The 16333-nt window shown below is 51.1% G+C and overlaps 3 protein-coding genes across 8 annotated transcripts in view; all 3 read left to right on the forward strand.

Moving 5' to 3' along the window:
- Window positions 1-4728, forward strand: part of LOC103156311 (bromodomain-containing protein 3-like) — an 18709-nt gene extending 13981 nt beyond the window's left edge. For 2 of the 3 annotated variants that reach the window (XM_016664237.1, XM_016664238.1), the window contains exons 5-9: window positions 888-1019; window positions 1093-1299; window positions 1412-1638; window positions 1715-2013; window positions 3030-4728. In XM_016664237.1, coding sequence (XP_016519723.1) covers window positions 888-1019; window positions 1093-1299; window positions 1412-1638; window positions 1715-2013; window positions 3030-3148 — 984 coding nt within the window. In that variant the 3' untranslated portion in view covers window positions 3149-4728. The remainder of the gene's footprint in view (window positions 1-887; window positions 1020-1092; window positions 1300-1411; window positions 1639-1714; window positions 2014-3029) is intronic. The other variant, XM_016664239.1, reaches the window with a different exon arrangement.
- A 3429-nt stretch (window positions 4729-8157) lies between these two features.
- On the forward strand, window positions 8158-9839 carry LOC103156287 (inactive phospholipid phosphatase 7-like). Of its 2 annotated transcripts, XM_016664243.1 has the most exons (5): window positions 8158-8605; window positions 8917-9239; window positions 9320-9501; window positions 9572-9790; window positions 9823-9839. In XM_016664243.1, exons 1-4 carry the CDS (start codon window positions 8427-8429, stop codon window positions 9776-9778), a joined length of 891 nt encoding a protein of 296 aa, XP_016519729.1. In that variant the 5' UTR covers window positions 8158-8426; the 3' UTR covers window positions 9779-9790; window positions 9823-9839. The 2 variants fall into 2 exon arrangements, with proteins under 2 accessions (XP_016519729.1, XP_007578336.1); XM_007578274.2 differs by lacking the exon at window positions 9823-9839 and having other exon boundaries at window positions 9572-9816.
- Window positions 9840-10076: 237 nt separating this feature from the next.
- Window positions 10077-12592, forward strand: LOC103156288 (inactive phospholipid phosphatase 7-like). Of its 3 annotated transcripts, none has more exons than XM_016664241.1 (5): window positions 10077-10673; window positions 10985-11307; window positions 11388-11569; window positions 11640-11861; window positions 11988-12592. In XM_016664241.1, the coding sequence occupies exons 1-4, from the start codon at window positions 10495-10497 to the stop codon at window positions 11844-11846; spliced, it is 891 nt and encodes a 296-aa protein (XP_016519727.1). In that variant the 5' UTR covers window positions 10077-10494; the 3' UTR covers window positions 11847-11861; window positions 11988-12592. The 3 variants fall into 3 exon arrangements, with proteins under 3 accessions (XP_016519727.1, XP_016519728.1, XP_007578337.1); XM_016664242.1 differs by having other exon boundaries at window positions 11640-11858; window positions 11963-12592; XM_007578275.2 differs by lacking the exon at window positions 11988-12592 and having other exon boundaries at window positions 11640-11940.
- The last annotated feature ends 3741 nt before the right edge of the window (window positions 12593-16333 follow it).

Raw genomic sequence — 16333 nt, forward strand, 5'->3', positions numbered from 1 at the left:
TCTGGTTCTGGTTCTGGTTCTTCCCTTGTCTTCCTGTCGATGAAGCAACAAATTGTGGATAAAAGACTAAAACATTTCTGATGCTTTAATTAGGAAAACCAGAAATGATCTTTATTGTATTTTGAAGGTTTTCCTTTCCAGTCGCTGCTGTTTGTTTCCCACTAACACGATAATCTGGTCATTTTCTGACTTCCTGTCCTTTAGCCTTTTGCTTCCTGGCAGCCGACCAGCGGGCTCAGCCAGAATCGAAGACCCAGTTCTGATTCTGGATCACATGAGAACCCATCTGGGTTCACTTGTTCTCACCTCCTATCTGGAGAAGGCTTTTATTATAAAGGTCTGCCATCCTGTTGTAGTTTGAGCTGCTGGTTGAACCAACAGGAGCAGCAGCTAGTTAGCTAGCTGCTGACCAGCTAACGCCTGACTAGCCGCAGTGCCGCTAGCCGCTCGGCCAGGAGCTCCAGCCTGGTGCAGATCACGTAGTTTAACATTTTTGTCTTTGCAGAAAATAAAAACAATTTCTGCAGCAGTCTTAGTTTGTAATTTGTTTGTAGTTGTAGTAACTGATGTGATGAATATACAGAAAACATGCTGAATTTTTCTTTAGTCATATAATAAAAGCAAAAATCAAAAAATTTCATTCAGGCGAGACAGAATGTAATTTTTAGGATTGGAAGCTGGAATGTGGTTACAGATGAACCCCATTTTTATGTGAAGATGGCTTGCCATACGTTCAGCTCGGTGATGATGTCACTAACAGGAGCTCCTCGGTGTTTCTGTTCTCAGGGTTTTGTAGATCTTTGTTAATGGCACTAAAAGCCAGCAGCCAATCAGCTGCCTGCGGGGGCGGAGCTTGTAGTGCTGATGGTGATGCGTTTGTGTGTCTGCAGAAAAAAATGGACAAAGGAGAATACAGCGACCCACAGAGCTTTGCCACAGACGTCAGGTTAATGTTCTCCAACTGCTACAAGTACAACCCCCCCGACCACGAGGTGGTGGCCATGGCCCGCAAGCTGCAGGTAGGTCAGCGCGCCGGCGCCCCGCCTGGCTGCCTGCTGCCACCCTGACCCCGCCCTCTCTCTGTCTGTGCAGGATGTGTTCGAGATGCGCTTTGCTAAGATCCCAGACGAGGGTCTGGAGGTGTCGGTACCGTCCACCACGCCGGTGGTCAGTAAAAGCACCGCCTCCTCCGACAGCAGCAACAACTCCTCCTCCGACGAATCGTCGGACTCCGAGGAGGAGCGAGCCACCCGACTGGCCGAGCTACAGGAGCAGGTTGGTGCTGCCGACCAATCACAGGTCAAGAACATTCTGGTTTCCTTCTCCTTTTGTCTGAATCATGTTTGTGTAGCCGTACGTTGCTGTGGGCGTGTCTGCGAGCGGCGGGTTGATTGTCAGTGTGTCCCTTCAGTTGAAGGCTGTGCACGAGCAGCTGGCCGTGCTGTCGCAGGCGCCCGTCAGCAAGCCAAAGAAGAAGAAAGAGAAGAAGGACAAAGAGAAGAAGAAGGACAAGGACAAAGGGAACAAAGCCAAGATAGAAGAAGAGAAGAAACCCAAGGCCGCCGCTCAGCAACCCAAGCCAGCCAATCAGAAGAAAGCACCAGCTAGGAAAGCCAACAGCACGGTACCGGCCACCAGGTACAAGCCGTCTGACCTTTCACCTGCCGGTAGCCATGATGCAGCTTCCTGGGCCCACCACGTCCTCTGTTTCCAGGCAACCGAAGAAAGCCAACAAGACGTCGGGTGGTGGATCAGCCAACGGTGACGATGGCGAGGAGTCGTCCCTGCCGATGTCATACGACGAGAAGCGGCAACTGAGCCTGGACATCAACCGGCTGCCGGGGGAGAAGCTGGGCCGGGTCGTCCACATCATCCAGTCCAGGGAGCCGTCGCTGAGGGACTCGAACCCCGACGAGATCGAGATCGACTTCGAGACGCTCAAACCCTCCACGCTGCGCGAGCTGGAGCGCTACGTCAAGTCCTGCCTGCAGAAGAAGCAGAGGAAGCTGCTGCGTGAGTACTGCGCTTGTCGCCATAGCAACAGGTTGTTTACACAGAGAAACTAGTTACTGAGTGAAACCTGCTGAGGAAAATTACGTCAGCTGTAGATTTTTTTAAAATGAGGCTGAACCACATGATTCAAGAAAAAAAAATTCATAAAAATGATGGAAGCAGAGACTTAATACGCCACCAGGGGGCGCCAACTCCACTCACACCACCAGGTCCTCTATTGGTCTGGGGAACAAACTGGCTGTTTCTCACCACCTCGTACCAAAGCCTTCCCAAGGCATCATGGGAAATACTTTGGTTTCTCAAAGCCCCACCTACGTCATCCTGATCCCTCACTGGAAAACAGGAGCGTAAGGCGGTAAGGCGGTGGGGTCAGACTGCATCAGGTTTCCTTCTCCATGATCGGTGAGCGAAGCATCGACCCGGCAAGCCAGGCTCAGACAGGCAGCTTCCTCACCGTAGAGACGACCTCTGCCTCACCGTAGAAACGACCTCTGCCTCACCGTAGAAACGACCTCTGCCTGACCGTAGAAACGACCTCTGGCTCACCGTAGAGACGACCTCTGGCTGACCGTAGAGACGACCTCTGCCTCACCGTAGAGACGACCTCTGGCTGACCGTAGAGACGACCTCTGCCTCACCGTAGAAACGACCTCTGCCTCACCGTAGAAACGGCCTCTGCCTCTCCTGAGTCTCGTCGTTGTGAGTCCTCAGCCTCTGTCCACATCAGTCAGTCAGCTCCACCCAAAGGCCTCTTGTTCTTATTAATCTGACCTCTAAGGTCATCGGGTCAAGGCCTGGCTGTGACCTTTCCATAAGCACTCGGGATGACCTCCTGGTCTGAAATCTGTTCTGCTGTTAAAATAAAAAGTCCTGATGAGTCTCCAGGGAAACGCCCTTTGCCCTCTGGACGCCCCAAACACACCCTGCCCTGCAAATCAGCCAGTCGCTGTAGTGGGAAGTCAAAGTTCACGTGATCAGGACTCCATCTTTAACTCGCCCCTCTCTCTGTCTTCCAGAAAAGGCAGCTGGGGGCGGAGCCTCAGGGGGCGGGGCCAGCCGCCTGAGTGGCAGCTCCTCTTCCTCCTCTGATGACAGCTCTTCGACAGGATCCTCCTCTTCCTCCGACACAGACTGAGAACACGGTTCAGTTCACACAGACAGGACTGCTGCCACACACACACACACACACACACACACACACACACACACACGTGGAGACTGTATGTAAATAGGCTGACATGTTTTTTAGCTCCTAGTGTTCCTGTTTTCCTTGGAGAAACACGGACAGGCCGAGGAAGAGGAGGAGGAAGAGTGGAGGACACCTGGGCATCATCTTCCTCCTCCTCTTCCTCCAGAGTGGCCGGCAGTGACCCCTGACCTCTGCACACATTCCAGAATCATCCGTCAAGCATCATGGGAGATATGGATGGGAAGTGGGCGGGGCTACCGGAGGAAGAGGAGCAGCGATCTGATTGGCTGGTCAGTGGGCCAGCAGAACCCCATGGTTCTGAAGAACTTGTGGTGCAGCAGCGGTTCTGGGCGCGGGCAGCAGGTTGCGCTGTGGTTCCAGGCGTGCCCAGCAGGCGGCGCTGAACCCCTGTGGTTCTGAGGCTCCACTGTTCTCCTGAACACAACCAGATCCAGTTGGTTCTTGGCTGGGCCTCTCACCAGAACCACCCCTGTGGGTCCGGGCGCCGCCGTCGCCACGGTAACCCATTGAGGCAGATTCCTAACACTACATTTCCTTTTTTCTCCTGTTTGGGTTTTCCGGTCGTGTTCTGACCCGTTTGTGTCTTCTAAAGTTCTCAATATATGATGTTTGTGCCGCTGTCCGGTCCGAACTCTGAATCTTCTCCGTCTGGGTCCAGAACCGCAGGAGACCCAGTCCGATCCCTTCCCCAGAGACTAAAGGTTCTGATCCGACCCGAGGAGCTTTTCAATGTTTTTAAAGGATCAAACGGGAGGCAGGACCGGTACCACCAGAATCAGGTCTCAACAGTCGGTACCAGTTCTGGCGTCAGAAGCTGATGAACTGGACTCTGGGTCGGCACCAGGTCACAGAAAGGAGGACGGATCCGTTTGGAGAGGAAAAAAACGGCGCCTTCTGCTGGACATGTGACAGAACTGATCATGTAGAGTAACGGCCAATCAGGAAGGAGATGGGCGGGAGTTCCTGTGGGCCCTGAGTCTCTTCTGATTGGCTGAGCCCAGCAGCGCCCCCTGCAGCCCGTCTGTGTACAGTTCAGTTGGATTTTTATTGCTTTTAATTTTTTTAAAATATTGAACCAAAGTTCGCAGCCTTCCTCAGCAGTGTGGTCGTCATGGAGACGGATCAGCAGCAGTGCTCCCAGTGGACAGCCCGTTGCCACAGTAACCCCCCACCCCCCCTTTGTTTTTAGTTGATGGTGGAGCTTCGATGCTGATAGTTAATTTTTGTATTTTATAAGAAAAAGGAAGAAAAAAGTGATTTTATGTATCTGCATGCACTCCGGCCGTACGTTACTTCTTCTGTATGTTTGAGCACTGTATAGTAGCTGTAAGTAGCTGTGTGATAGACGGAGACCAGAACCGGGTCGGAACCGGGTCGCAGGAGAACCCAGCGCAGAGGAGGAACCGACTAAAACCATCAAGTGGATTAATAATTGATGTAATTACTCAAACGGGATCCTTATTTTCTGACTTCATTTGTTTTCATAAATAAACACATAAACTGACTGACAGACTCGACTCTCATTGGCTGGCAGAGCAGCAGCTGGTCCCGCCCCCTTTCCTACGGACAGCGAAGAGGGCCAAATTACAACAAATGACTCGTTAGTCATTAACACTAGTAATATATTTATCTTGTAATATAACAAGATAAAATTCATGATTTAATAAATGAAAACTCAAATCAGACCCAGTGGGTGTGGCTAGAACAGATCCTGGTATCTGATTGGCTGCTTCAATCAGGAAGTGGTCTCAGTCTGCTAGTCCCGCCCACTGACACATGAAGTTTAACTTATAAAGCTGTTAATAGTTTATAAAATCAGGACATTTAAAGTTTGACATAAAAATATTTCTGGTTCATTAATGATGCTTAGATCGTTTCTATGGTGATTTGTCCCTCTTCGCCCGCCGTAGTTTCCTTCAGACCTCACCTGTAAACTGACCAAACTGATCCTGGGCCAACCCAACCGAACCAGGGCCCAACCGGAAGCGCCCCCTTCTGTACGTGTTTGAAGTGATGGAGGTCCAAACACTTCTTGGTTCTGATAATCAGAACAAACAGCTTGAGTCCAGTTGGACCAAATGATTCAGAGAACCAGAACCGGTTCTGAACTGGTTCCCTGTGAGAATCAGAGCCTGGGGCTGCAATGCATTCTGGTCTCTGTAGTCCTGCCGCGGAGTCTCAGCAGACAGACGAGCCCTGATTGGACCTCCATCACCCGAAACCAGCGGCACCGCGGAGGTTCTGGAAGTAAGGCTGCCCCCTGCTGGTTTCAGAAAGAAACAACAGCTGCTGAAACAGGATTTATTAGACAGAAGGTCAGAGGTCACGGTCCAAACCCAGTCAGTCTTCACCAGCTGGTCCACATAGGCCCAGTCCGAACCCACAGAACCTTCTGCAACCCGGATCAGAACTTTTAAACCTGGTCAGGGAGCTGAGGTTCGGGTGTATCACCTGTCCGGTTCTGTCAGACCAACCCCGGTCTGGTTCTGATGGTTTGGGCCGAAGCGGGCCCTGGGTCTGCTCTACATTATGCTGCAAATCCTGGACTGGCCCTCAGAACCCTGCTGGGCCGCGTGGTTCCGGACCAGTACCGCCTGGTTTCCGTAGCTGCTGTACCAGGCGGACTGGCTCCGGGTCAAGTAGGAGGCGGGCGGTCCGGTTCGGAGCTCCAGCTGCTGCTGCTGCCAGATCAGCAGCGACGTGTCCCGGTACCGGAGCCGACCAAACGGTTCCGACAGGGCCTTTGCCGCCAGAGCAGGCCGGGTCACGGTACCGGTCGGACCCGGTTCCTCTACAGAGGGTTCACGATCCGACATGCTGACCCCTGGACCGCCATGAAGGCCACGGACTGTTCTGAAGTCCAGCGGCTCGGTTCCGACCCATCAGTGACCTGACGGAGGAGCAGACGAAACTTTATGCAGGTTCTGATCCAGACAGGAACTAGAACCGAACATGAGAAGTCTGACTGACCTGCAGCTCCTCCCAGAGACCCAAAGTCCAACAGAACCCCTGATGGTTCTGGCCGATGTCCCTCCCGGCTGCCGTACCGTTAAAACGCTGAGCTTCGCGCTTTGGCGGCTAATCCTCCACCGTACATGCGTCACGTCACAGGTGACGTACCGCCGCGCTGACGTAACTAATCCGATCAACCATACGAACTGTGACGTTTTAATGACGTTTCTTCTCCTTTGAAACGGTTTTTAGCTCCGTTAGAAGCTAACGGTTAGCCCCGAGCCGCCACACAGCGTCAGCTGCCCGTAGCAACCGTCCGTCTCCGTTATGTTCCGGGTAGCAACGGAGGACAGCAACAAAGTTTCCGCCGGAGGAGTAGCCGAGGTTTGAGCCCTCGGTGACGTCATCAAGAGAGAATAAAAATAAAATTAAAAAAGTTCTGAATTAATAATTTAGATTCGTTAATTTAGTGAATCTAATTTTATGACTCATTAATTCAGATTCTTCAGTTATTGTAGATGCTGATGGCTGTTGGCAGGAAGGATCTCCTGTAACAGTCTGTGTTACAGTGACTCTGAAGAAGCCTCTGACTGAAGACGCTCTGCCAGAACTTTGATTGAATTAAGAATTCTTCTTTGCATTCTTTAAACCCGAACAGAACCAGAACCAGCCTTCTTTATCAGGCTGTTGAGCCTCTTTAGCTCCTGGCTCCGGTGGCTCTGGTTCTGGTGGTTTTGACAGCAGATCCAAACCCTGAAGGATTTTCTCTTCCTTCGTTTCTTGTCCAGATGAACATCCAGGCTCTTATCTTCCTCACCATCTCCACTTCTTCTCCCATGATGGAAGTACGCTTTGACCTTTGACCCTGGTCCTCCTGAAACCAACAACCATCTCCTTTTGTTCACATTTCAGATGATTTGACTGTTCCCTCCATGACACAAAGTGGTCACCAGCTCTCTGTAATCAGCCTCTAATTACAATTAGTGTCATAAAATAATTAATTCATTATTATTTTTATAAATACATTCAACACATTTTAAAGGGGCTGCACAGTGGTGCAGTTGGTAGAGCTGTTGCCTTGCAGCAAGAAGGTTCTGGGTTTGATTCCCAGCCTGGGGTCTTTCTGCATGGAGTTTGCATGTTCTCTCTGTGCATGGTGAGTTCTCTCCGGGTTCTCCAGCTTACTCCCACAGTCCAGAAACATGACTGTCAGGTTAATTGGTTTCTCTAAATTCTCCCATGCACACACACACACACACACACACACACACACCTGGGGTGTGTGTGTGTGTGTGTCTCTGTGTTGCTCTGCAACAGACAGGTGACCTGTCCAAATGACCCTGCCTCTCGCCCAGAACGTTAGCTAGAGAGGCAGCAGCTCCTCCTGACCCCACTAAGGGACAAGGTCTTAGAAAATGGATGGATGGACAATTTAAAGTGTTAGCCAGTTTGTTCCAGTTTATTTCAGATTTAGTGACAGACCTCTGTATGGCAGGCAATTTTAACATAAAATGTTGACATTCTCCAGGTCCAACAGGTTTAGCTTACAGGTGGAGCTAACAGGTTTAGCTAACAGGTGGAGCTAACAGGTTTAGCTAACAGGTGGAGCTAACAGGTTTAGCTAACAGGTGGAGGTCTGAAGCCTCATTTGGAGGCTCTGCTTGGGACTGAATGGTGAAAACTTCAACGTAACAAACCTGATTAACATGGAGTGTGCTGCTTTGGCAGTGGAAAATCTGTGAATCTGAATCAACAGTATTATGATTCTTGTGTGAAGCATGAGATCATGAAAAAGGTTCTGAAGCCGGTTAGGTTCTCTGGATTTGGGGTTACAGTGAAGTTATTGACTTGTTTCTTCGTCTCTCTTGACTCCTAGTGAAGATCTGTGTACTTACTGTTCTGTAACCAAGTACATGATCAAACTCTGTGAATGAATGAAACTCTCCCTATAAACTGTAAGCTGACTTCGGCTCCAGGCTGTTTCTGCTGATGATCAGTGAGCTGAGACTTCCAATAAATACTGATTGGAATATTTTCTCTCTGGGTCTTTGGGCTTGAAATAGTTTTCCTTCACTCTGTAAAAAGAAAATGTCCACAACAGTTTAAAGCTGCAGCTCTGGTTTCACACACACACACGCACACACACACACAGTCTCACACTGAGCAGCTGACAGCAGTAGAAGGAGGCCAGCAGGTGTATTTATAGCAGAGCTTCTCTGGTTCTGTCCCAGTCCTCCACTGCAGCGCCACCATGCCCGGCACCCAGACCCGGAGCCGGCCCAGGGACCGGAATAATGTCCTGAACCGGCCCGAGTTCATGTCCCTGAACCAGCCGGTCCGCAGAGAAACCTCTGCCGGGGAGGGGCGGGCCGGAGCAGCGAGGAGAACCGCCACGAGACGGCCAAGTCAGCAGGACGACGCCGCGGCGAGGTAAGAGGCTCCGCCCACCGCTGTTAGGAGGTAAGAGGCTCCGCCCACCGCTGTTAGGAGGTAAGAGGCTCCGCCCACCGCTGTGAGGAGGTAAGAGCTAGAAGAAGCCAGGACCCCTGCCCCCTCTGACTGCCACCAGCAGGTGGAGCAGGGATTGGGGGCAAACCCCGTCCACTCTTGCTCAATGTTCTGGTTCTGGTGTCAGAGGTTCTTTAGAGTCACCGTCATGGAGATGTAGGAACGTTGTTACCATGACGATGTGACAAAGTTCTCATCAACAGTCCTTTACATCTGTCCCTCTGTGTCCCCAGGGGGTCCAGGGACTCCTCTGAAGGAGCCACATCAGGAGACGCAGTTCCGAAAGACGGGTCCCGCTGGCCTGAGCAGGACTGCATGCAGCTGAACCCATCCTTCCGCGGCATTGCCATCAACTCGCTGCTCGCCTTTGACATCAGCCTGTCCAGGCGTCTGGGCGTGTGCGTTGGGGCCCGTGGCCCCGGGGCCCCACTGCGCCCCATGGTGGCCCTGCTGGCCTTCTCTGGACATGCACTGCCCTGGCTCTGCGGGACGCTGCTCTGCCTGTGGCGCAGCAACTCGCTGGCGGGACAGGAAGTCCTGGTCAACCTGTTGCTGGGTGAGCCTGATGACCTTTGACCCATCTGTCTCTGCTGACCTTTGACCTGTCTGTCTCTGCTGACCTTTGAACCCCCCCAGCCCTGCTCTTGGACCTGATGACCGTCGCGGGCGTGCAGAAGCTGGTGCAGCGCCGGGGGCCGTGGGACGCCCCCCCAGGGTTCCTGGACCGCGTCGCCCTGGATGTGTACTCGTTCCCTGCCGCCCACGCCAGCCGGGCCGTCATGGTGTCCCGCTTCCTGCTGAACCACCTGGTGCTGGCGGTGAGTGGCCGCCGCTAGTCACCGCCCGCGTCTCAGCGGAGCTGACCCCATGCTGACCTTTGCCCCCTAGGTGCCCCTCCGGATCCTGCTGTATCTGTGGGCCTTTCTGGTGGGCGTCTCCCGGGTCCTGCTGGGGAAGCATCACCTGTCGGATGTCGGCTGCGGCTTCGCGCTCGGATTCTTGCACTTCAGCCTGGTGGAGTCCGTCTGGCTCGACTCGGCCGCCTGCCAGGCGCTGCTGGCCATCGGCTCTCTGCACTGGGCGCCACTGGTGTAGAGGGCGCTACACAGAGCTGGACTAGAACCGGACAGGAACCGGCGTGGAGCCGGACCGGAGAACGACTGGTACNAGCTAACAGGTGGAGGTCTGAAGCCTCATTTGGAGGCTCTGCTTGGGACTGAATGGTGAAAACTTCAACGTAACAAACCTGATTAACATGGAGTGTGCTGCTTTGGCAGTGGAAAATCTGTGAATCTGAATCAACAGTATTATGATTCTTGTGTGAAGCATGAGATCATGAAAAAGGTTCTGAAGCCAGTTAGGTTCTCTGGGTTTGGGGTTACAGTGAAGTTATTGACTTGTTTCTTCGTCTCTCTTGACTCCTAGTGAAGATCTGTGTACTTACTGTTCTGTAACCAAGTACATGATCAAACTCTGTGAATGAATGAAACCCTCCCTATAAACTGTAAGCTGACTTCGGCTCCAGGCTGTTTCTGCTGATGATCAGTGAGCTGAGCCTTCCAATAAATACTGATTGGAATATTTTCTCTCTGGGTCTTTGGGCTTGAAATAGTTTTCCTTCACTCTGTAAAAAGAAAATGTCCACAACAGTTTAAAGCTGCAGCTCTGGTTTCACACACACACACGCACACACACACACAGTCTCACACTGAGCAGCTGACAGCAGTAGAAGGAGGCCAGCAGGTGTATTTATAGCAGAGCTTCTCTGGTTCTGTCCCGGTTCTGTCCCAGTCCTCCACTGCAGCGCCACCATGCCCGGCACCCAGACCCGGAGCCGGCCCAGGGACCGGAATAATGTCCTGAACCGGCCCGAGTTCATGTCCCTGAACCAGCCGGTCCGCAGAGAAACCTCTGCCGGGGAGGGGCGGGCCGGAGCAGCGAGGAGAACCGCCACGAGACGGCCAAGTCAGCAGGACGACGCCGCGGCGAGGTAAGAGGCTCCGCCCACCGCTGTTAGGAGGTAAGAGGCTCCGCCCACCGCTGTTAGGAGGTAAGAGGCTCCGCCCACCGCTGTGAGGAGGTAAGAGCTAGAAGAAGCCAGGACCCCTGCCCCCTCTGACTGCCACCAGCAGGTGGAGCAGGGATTGGGGGCAAACCCCGTCCACTCTTGCTCAATGTTCTGGTTCTGGTGTCAGAGGTTCTTTAGAGTCACCGTCATGGAGATGTAGGAACGTTGTTACCATGACGATGTGACAAAGTTCTCATCAACAGTCCTTTACATCTGTCCCTCTGTGTCCCCAGGGGGTCCAGGGACTCCTCTGAAGGAGCCACATCAGGAGACGCGGTTCCGAAAGACGGGTCCCGCTGGCCTGAGCAGGACTGCATGCAGCTGAACCCATCCTTCCGCGGCATCGCCATCAACTCGCTGCTCGCCTTTGACATCAGCCTGTCCAGGCGTCTGGGCGTGTGCGTTGGGGCCCGTGGCCCCGGGGCCCCACTGCGCCCCATGGTGGCCCTGCTGGCCTTCTCTGGACATGCACTGCCCTGGCTCTGCGGGACGCTGCTCTGCCTGTGGCGCAGCAACTCGCTGGCGGGACAGGAAGTCCTGGTCAACCTGTTGCTGGGTGAGCCTGATGACCTTTGACCCATCTGTCTCTGCTGACCTTTGACCTGTCTGTCTCTGCTGACCTTTGAACCCCCCCAGCCCTGCTCTTGGACCTGATGACCGTCGCGGGCGTGCAGAAGCTGGTGCAGCGCCGGGGGCCGTGGGACGCCCCCCCAGGGTTCCTGGACCGCGTCGCCCTGGATGTGTACTCGTTCCCTGCCGCCCACGCCAGCCGGGCCGTCATGGTGTCCCGCTTCCTGCTGAACCACCTGGTGCTGGCGGTGAGTGGCCGCCGCTAGTCACCGCCCGCGTCTCAGCGGAGCTGACCCCATGCTGACCTTTGCCCCCTAGGTGCCCCTCCGGATCCTGCTGTATCTGTGGGCCTTTCTGGTGGGCGTCTCCCGGGTCCTGCTGGGGAAGCATCACCTGTCGGATGTCGGCTGCGGCTTCGCGCTCGGATTCTTGCACTTCAGCCTGGTGGAGTCCGTCTGGCTCGACTCGGCCGCCTGCCAGGCGCTGCTGGCCATCGGCTCTCTGCACTGGGCGCCACTGGTGTAGAGGGCGCTACACAGAGCTGGACTAGAACCGGACAGGAACCGGCGTGGAGCCGGACCGGAGAACGACTGGTACTGGAACCGGACCGGAGCCGGCCTGGAACTGGACCGGAACCCGACCGGAGTCGGACCAGAGCCAGACCAGAACCGGACCGGAGCCAGACCAGAGCCAAACTGGTACTGGAAACCGACTGGAACTGGACCACAGGCGGACTGGAGCCGGACTGGTACCGGAACACGACCGGAACTGGATCACAGTTGGACTGGAACAGGACTGGTTCCAGTCTGGTTTTCTTGCTGCTTCGTGCCTCTGACTGTTCTCTGCGTTGGAAAGGTTCTGGTCGGGATCGGCTGGCTGAACTGGTGTAACTGGTAAAAACTGCTTACAATCTGGTTCAGACTGGTTCAAACCCAGTTTGGACTGGTTCGTGTAGATAAAACAGGAAGCAGAACTTTGGGAGGGGCGGGGACAAAATCTGCTCCAAACCAGTTTGAACTAGTTCAGTCCAGTTCCAGTAGGGTCAACCTTTTTCAACTGGTTTGGTACTGGTTAAACTGGGTTGGATGAGCAAATGTCACTAACAGGAAGTGACTCTGGTTGGGTAGAGTTATTTAATAAAAAAATAAAATGTTCTCCAGATCTGCAGCTGATGACTTTTATTTTTACTATTTGATGAAATTAAGAGAAGCTGAAGAGTGAGTCGGGTCAGAACGGACCAGAACCAGATCAGAACCAGCCCGGGTGTTTCTGGGCCTTCATTGATGTCTGTCAGAGGTTATGATGGTGGTTAAAATAAAAAGTCAGATTTAATGAGGTTTCCATGATGACAGCAGCGTCCAGCAGGGGGCACTCTGCCGCCCTTAAAGTCAGTCCACCTTAACGTCAGTCCACCTTAACGTAGACTGACATTAACGTCAGTCCACCTTAACGTCAGTCCACCTTAAAGTCAGTCCACCTTAACGTAGACTGACATTAACGTCAGTCCACCTTAACGTTAGTCCACATTAAAGTCAGTCCACCTTAACGTAGACTGACATTAACGTCAGTCCACCTTAACGTCAGTCCACCTTAACGTCAGTCCACCTTAAAGTCAGTCCACCTTAACGTCAGTCCACCTTAACATCAGTCCACCTTAAAGTCAGTCCACCTTAATGTAGACTGACATTGAGGTCAGTCCACCTTACCGTCAGTCCACCTTAACATCAGTCCACCTTGTTATTCCACCTTAACATCAGTCTACCTTAACGTCAGTCCACCTTAACATCACTCCACCTTAACGTCAGTCCACCTTAACGTAGACTGACATTAAAGTCAGTCCACTTTAAAGTCAGTCCACCTTAAAGTCAGTCCACATAAACGTCAGTCCACCTTAACGTCACCCCACCTTAACGTCAGTCCACCTTAACGTAGACTGACATTAAAGTCAGTCCACCTTAAAGTCAGTCTACCTTAACATAGACTGACATTAAAGTCAGTCCACCTTAAAGTCAGTCTACCTTAACGTAGACTGACATTAAGGTCAGTCCACCTTCTTATTCCACCTTAACATCAGTCCACCTTACCGTCAGTCCACCTTAACGTAGACTGACATTAAGGTCAGTCCACCTTAACATCAGTCCACCTTGTTATTCCACCTTAACGTCAGTCCACCTTAACATCAGTCCACCTTAACGTAGACTGACATTAAGGTCAGTCCACCTTAACATCAGTCCACCTTGTTATTCCACCTTAACATCAGTCCACCTTACCGTCAGTCCACCTTAACGTAGACTGACATTAAAGTCAGTCCACCTTAAAGTCAGTCCACCTTAAAGTCAGTCCACCTTACCGTCAGTCCACCTTAACATCAGTCCACCTTTTTATTCCACCTTAACATCATTCCACCATAATGTAGACTGACATTAAAGTTAGTCCACATTACTGTCAGTCCACCTTACTGTCGGTCCACCTTAATGTAGACTGACATTGAGGTCAGTCCACCTTAACATCAGTCCACCTTAACATCAGTCCACCTTAATGTCAGTCCACCTTAACATCAGTCCACCTTAACGTCAGTCCACCTTAATGTCAGTCCACCTTAATGTAGACTGACATTGAGGTCAGTCCACCTTAACATCAGTCCACCTTAACATCAGTCCACCTTAACGTCAGTCCACCTTAACATCAGTCCACCTTAACGTCAGTCCACCTTAATGTCAGTCCACCTTAATGTAGACTGACATTGAGGTCAGTCCACCTTAAAATCAGTCCACCTTAACATCAGTCCACCTTAACGCCCGTCTCGTTCTTCACCTGTACATCCTCAGCCTCAAAGTCGGGTTCTGCTGGGGCCGGTTCTGGTTCTGCAGCTCCACTCAGAACAGGTTCCTGATTTTTAGAGGTTTGTACTTCAGTTCGACTCAGTGACGTGTTGTGCTTCATCTGACCCGACTGTTTCTGGACCAGAACCTCTGAACAGAACCTGATCAGTGGATCACTGATCTGATCAAGTAAAGAAGCTCTGAGTTATTTTAACCAGGATGTCATTTAAATCTCAGATTAAACCGATTTCCTTCCTTCAGAAATGATCAACATCCTGTCCGGCAGTGGAACTGATAATCTATAATCTATAATCTGATCCATGATGATGATTCTTCATAATCCAGTTAAAATCCTTCATCTGATCCAAAACGCTGCAGCAGAAACTAAAAGCAGAGATCAGATTCTGCTGCTCAGCTTCGATAGGATGAAATTATTTACTATATCAGATTCTCAGCCAAAGCCCTGAGCTGTAACCTCAACGTGTTAAAATAATCTGATTTTATTTAATTAAAATAATCTGACAATTTAATTAAAAATAATTTAACTTTATTTAATTAACAGAATCTAACTTTATCTAATTAAAATAATCTAACCATCTCTTACTGCTTGTGAAATGAGAAATGTTTGCTTTCTCCAGTTTAATGAATGAAGCATTAGCTGTCATCTGTCCTCAGTCTTTATGCCTAACTGCTTTGTGTTTGTCAGATTACGGATTAGGATATTTTTTATGTGAATGTTGCTGTTCTTGGTTTGCTTCCTTCTTTCGGTAACTTTCTGAAGCAACGGTGTATAATATGAATGATTTAAACTAGATTTCCTCTCTATAATCGCATCAGATCACTCATCTTCCTGGCCAGCAGGAATTGTCTCAGGCCACATTCCACGTCTGTCACATAATGCTAGCAGTTTCTGTTAGCATTGGTGAGCTTACACTAGCGTTGTGAGAGCAAACTGACCTGCTAACATCTCAAAGCTCTGCAGCCGATGCTTCTGCTCTGGTTGCTGTTGCTCAGCTTCAGGTCAGGAAGTTTATATTCCAGTTGGACTTGATAAAATCATAAAATATTAGTCTGTCAAAGTTTCTGCAACACATCTATCTTTTGGATCATCAGTATGAACATTCAAGTTCTCCACTGTCAGACCAAAGACCGTAAGCAGAAACCAGGCTAGTTTCCAGAACCAGGTCCATCTCGGAGGTCTGTCTCTTCCAGTTCTGGATCAGGACGTTTGTTGGTTTTTAATACTGTGAATCTCAGCTGGTTCCTGGATGGTGCCATCTCTGGACCTGCCACTCCAACACTGGTCCAGTTCACCCACAGAACCGGGCCGGTCCAAACTGCGGAGACCCATCAGGTCTGCAGAGAGGCTCATCAGGGCTGGCCTTCCCTCCATCCAGCTCAGGAACAGGGAAGCTAATGTCTCTGCATACCCCACACATTCAGGACACAAGCTGATTAGACTTTTACTTTACCTTCAGGTGGCGCTACAGAGACGCCCCCCTCCCACCACCACCAGGCTGTTTCTGATGGACACAACAGTCAGACCACTTTGTATGTGTTCTATGTTTCTAGGTTAGTCAGAAAGGCAGGTCCCTGGTTTATGGGTCTCTGCCCTGCTTGGTCCTCAATATACAGTAAAAGCCAGAATGTGTGTGTCCTTGTATATACTCATATAGGGGACAATTATGACCCTATTTATGACCCTATCGGGAGGGAGGAGGGATTGTGTGAAGTGGGGACACTTTTTTGATCTTCATTTCCTTTAAGATTAGGGGAAATGTCTGGGTTGCACAGAAATACAATTCTTAAATGAATGGACGTCAAACCAAAGTATTCAGTCAGATAAAGTATGAGGATGTATGGTTGTGTTTGTTTCTTGCTAGTCAGCATGAACCTGGCCCAAAGCCATGATCCTGATCATTTAGTCATTAGCTCATTTTTTTGCAGCATTGCTTTGTCACCAGGAAGTAGTTCAGCACCTGAATGATGTTTTTACACCTCTCACATAAATACCAGCATTAGATCCCAGGCTGTTTCTGATGGACACAGACCACTCTCTGTGTGTGTGTTCTATGTTTCTAGTTTCATCAATCCAGGCTCTTTCTGAGATCTGGGAAGCAGCTGGGATTTATGCCTCTATCAGGTTGATCTGGTTTTCCTGCAGGTCATTCAGTCTTGGCCCTGATGGCC

Source organism: Poecilia formosa, unplaced genomic scaffold (genome assembly GCF_000485575.1).
Source record: "Poecilia formosa unplaced genomic scaffold, Poecilia_formosa-5.1.2 Scaffold473, whole genome shotgun sequence".
Classification (NCBI taxonomy): Eukaryota; Metazoa; Chordata; class Actinopteri; order Cyprinodontiformes; family Poeciliidae; genus Poecilia; species Poecilia formosa.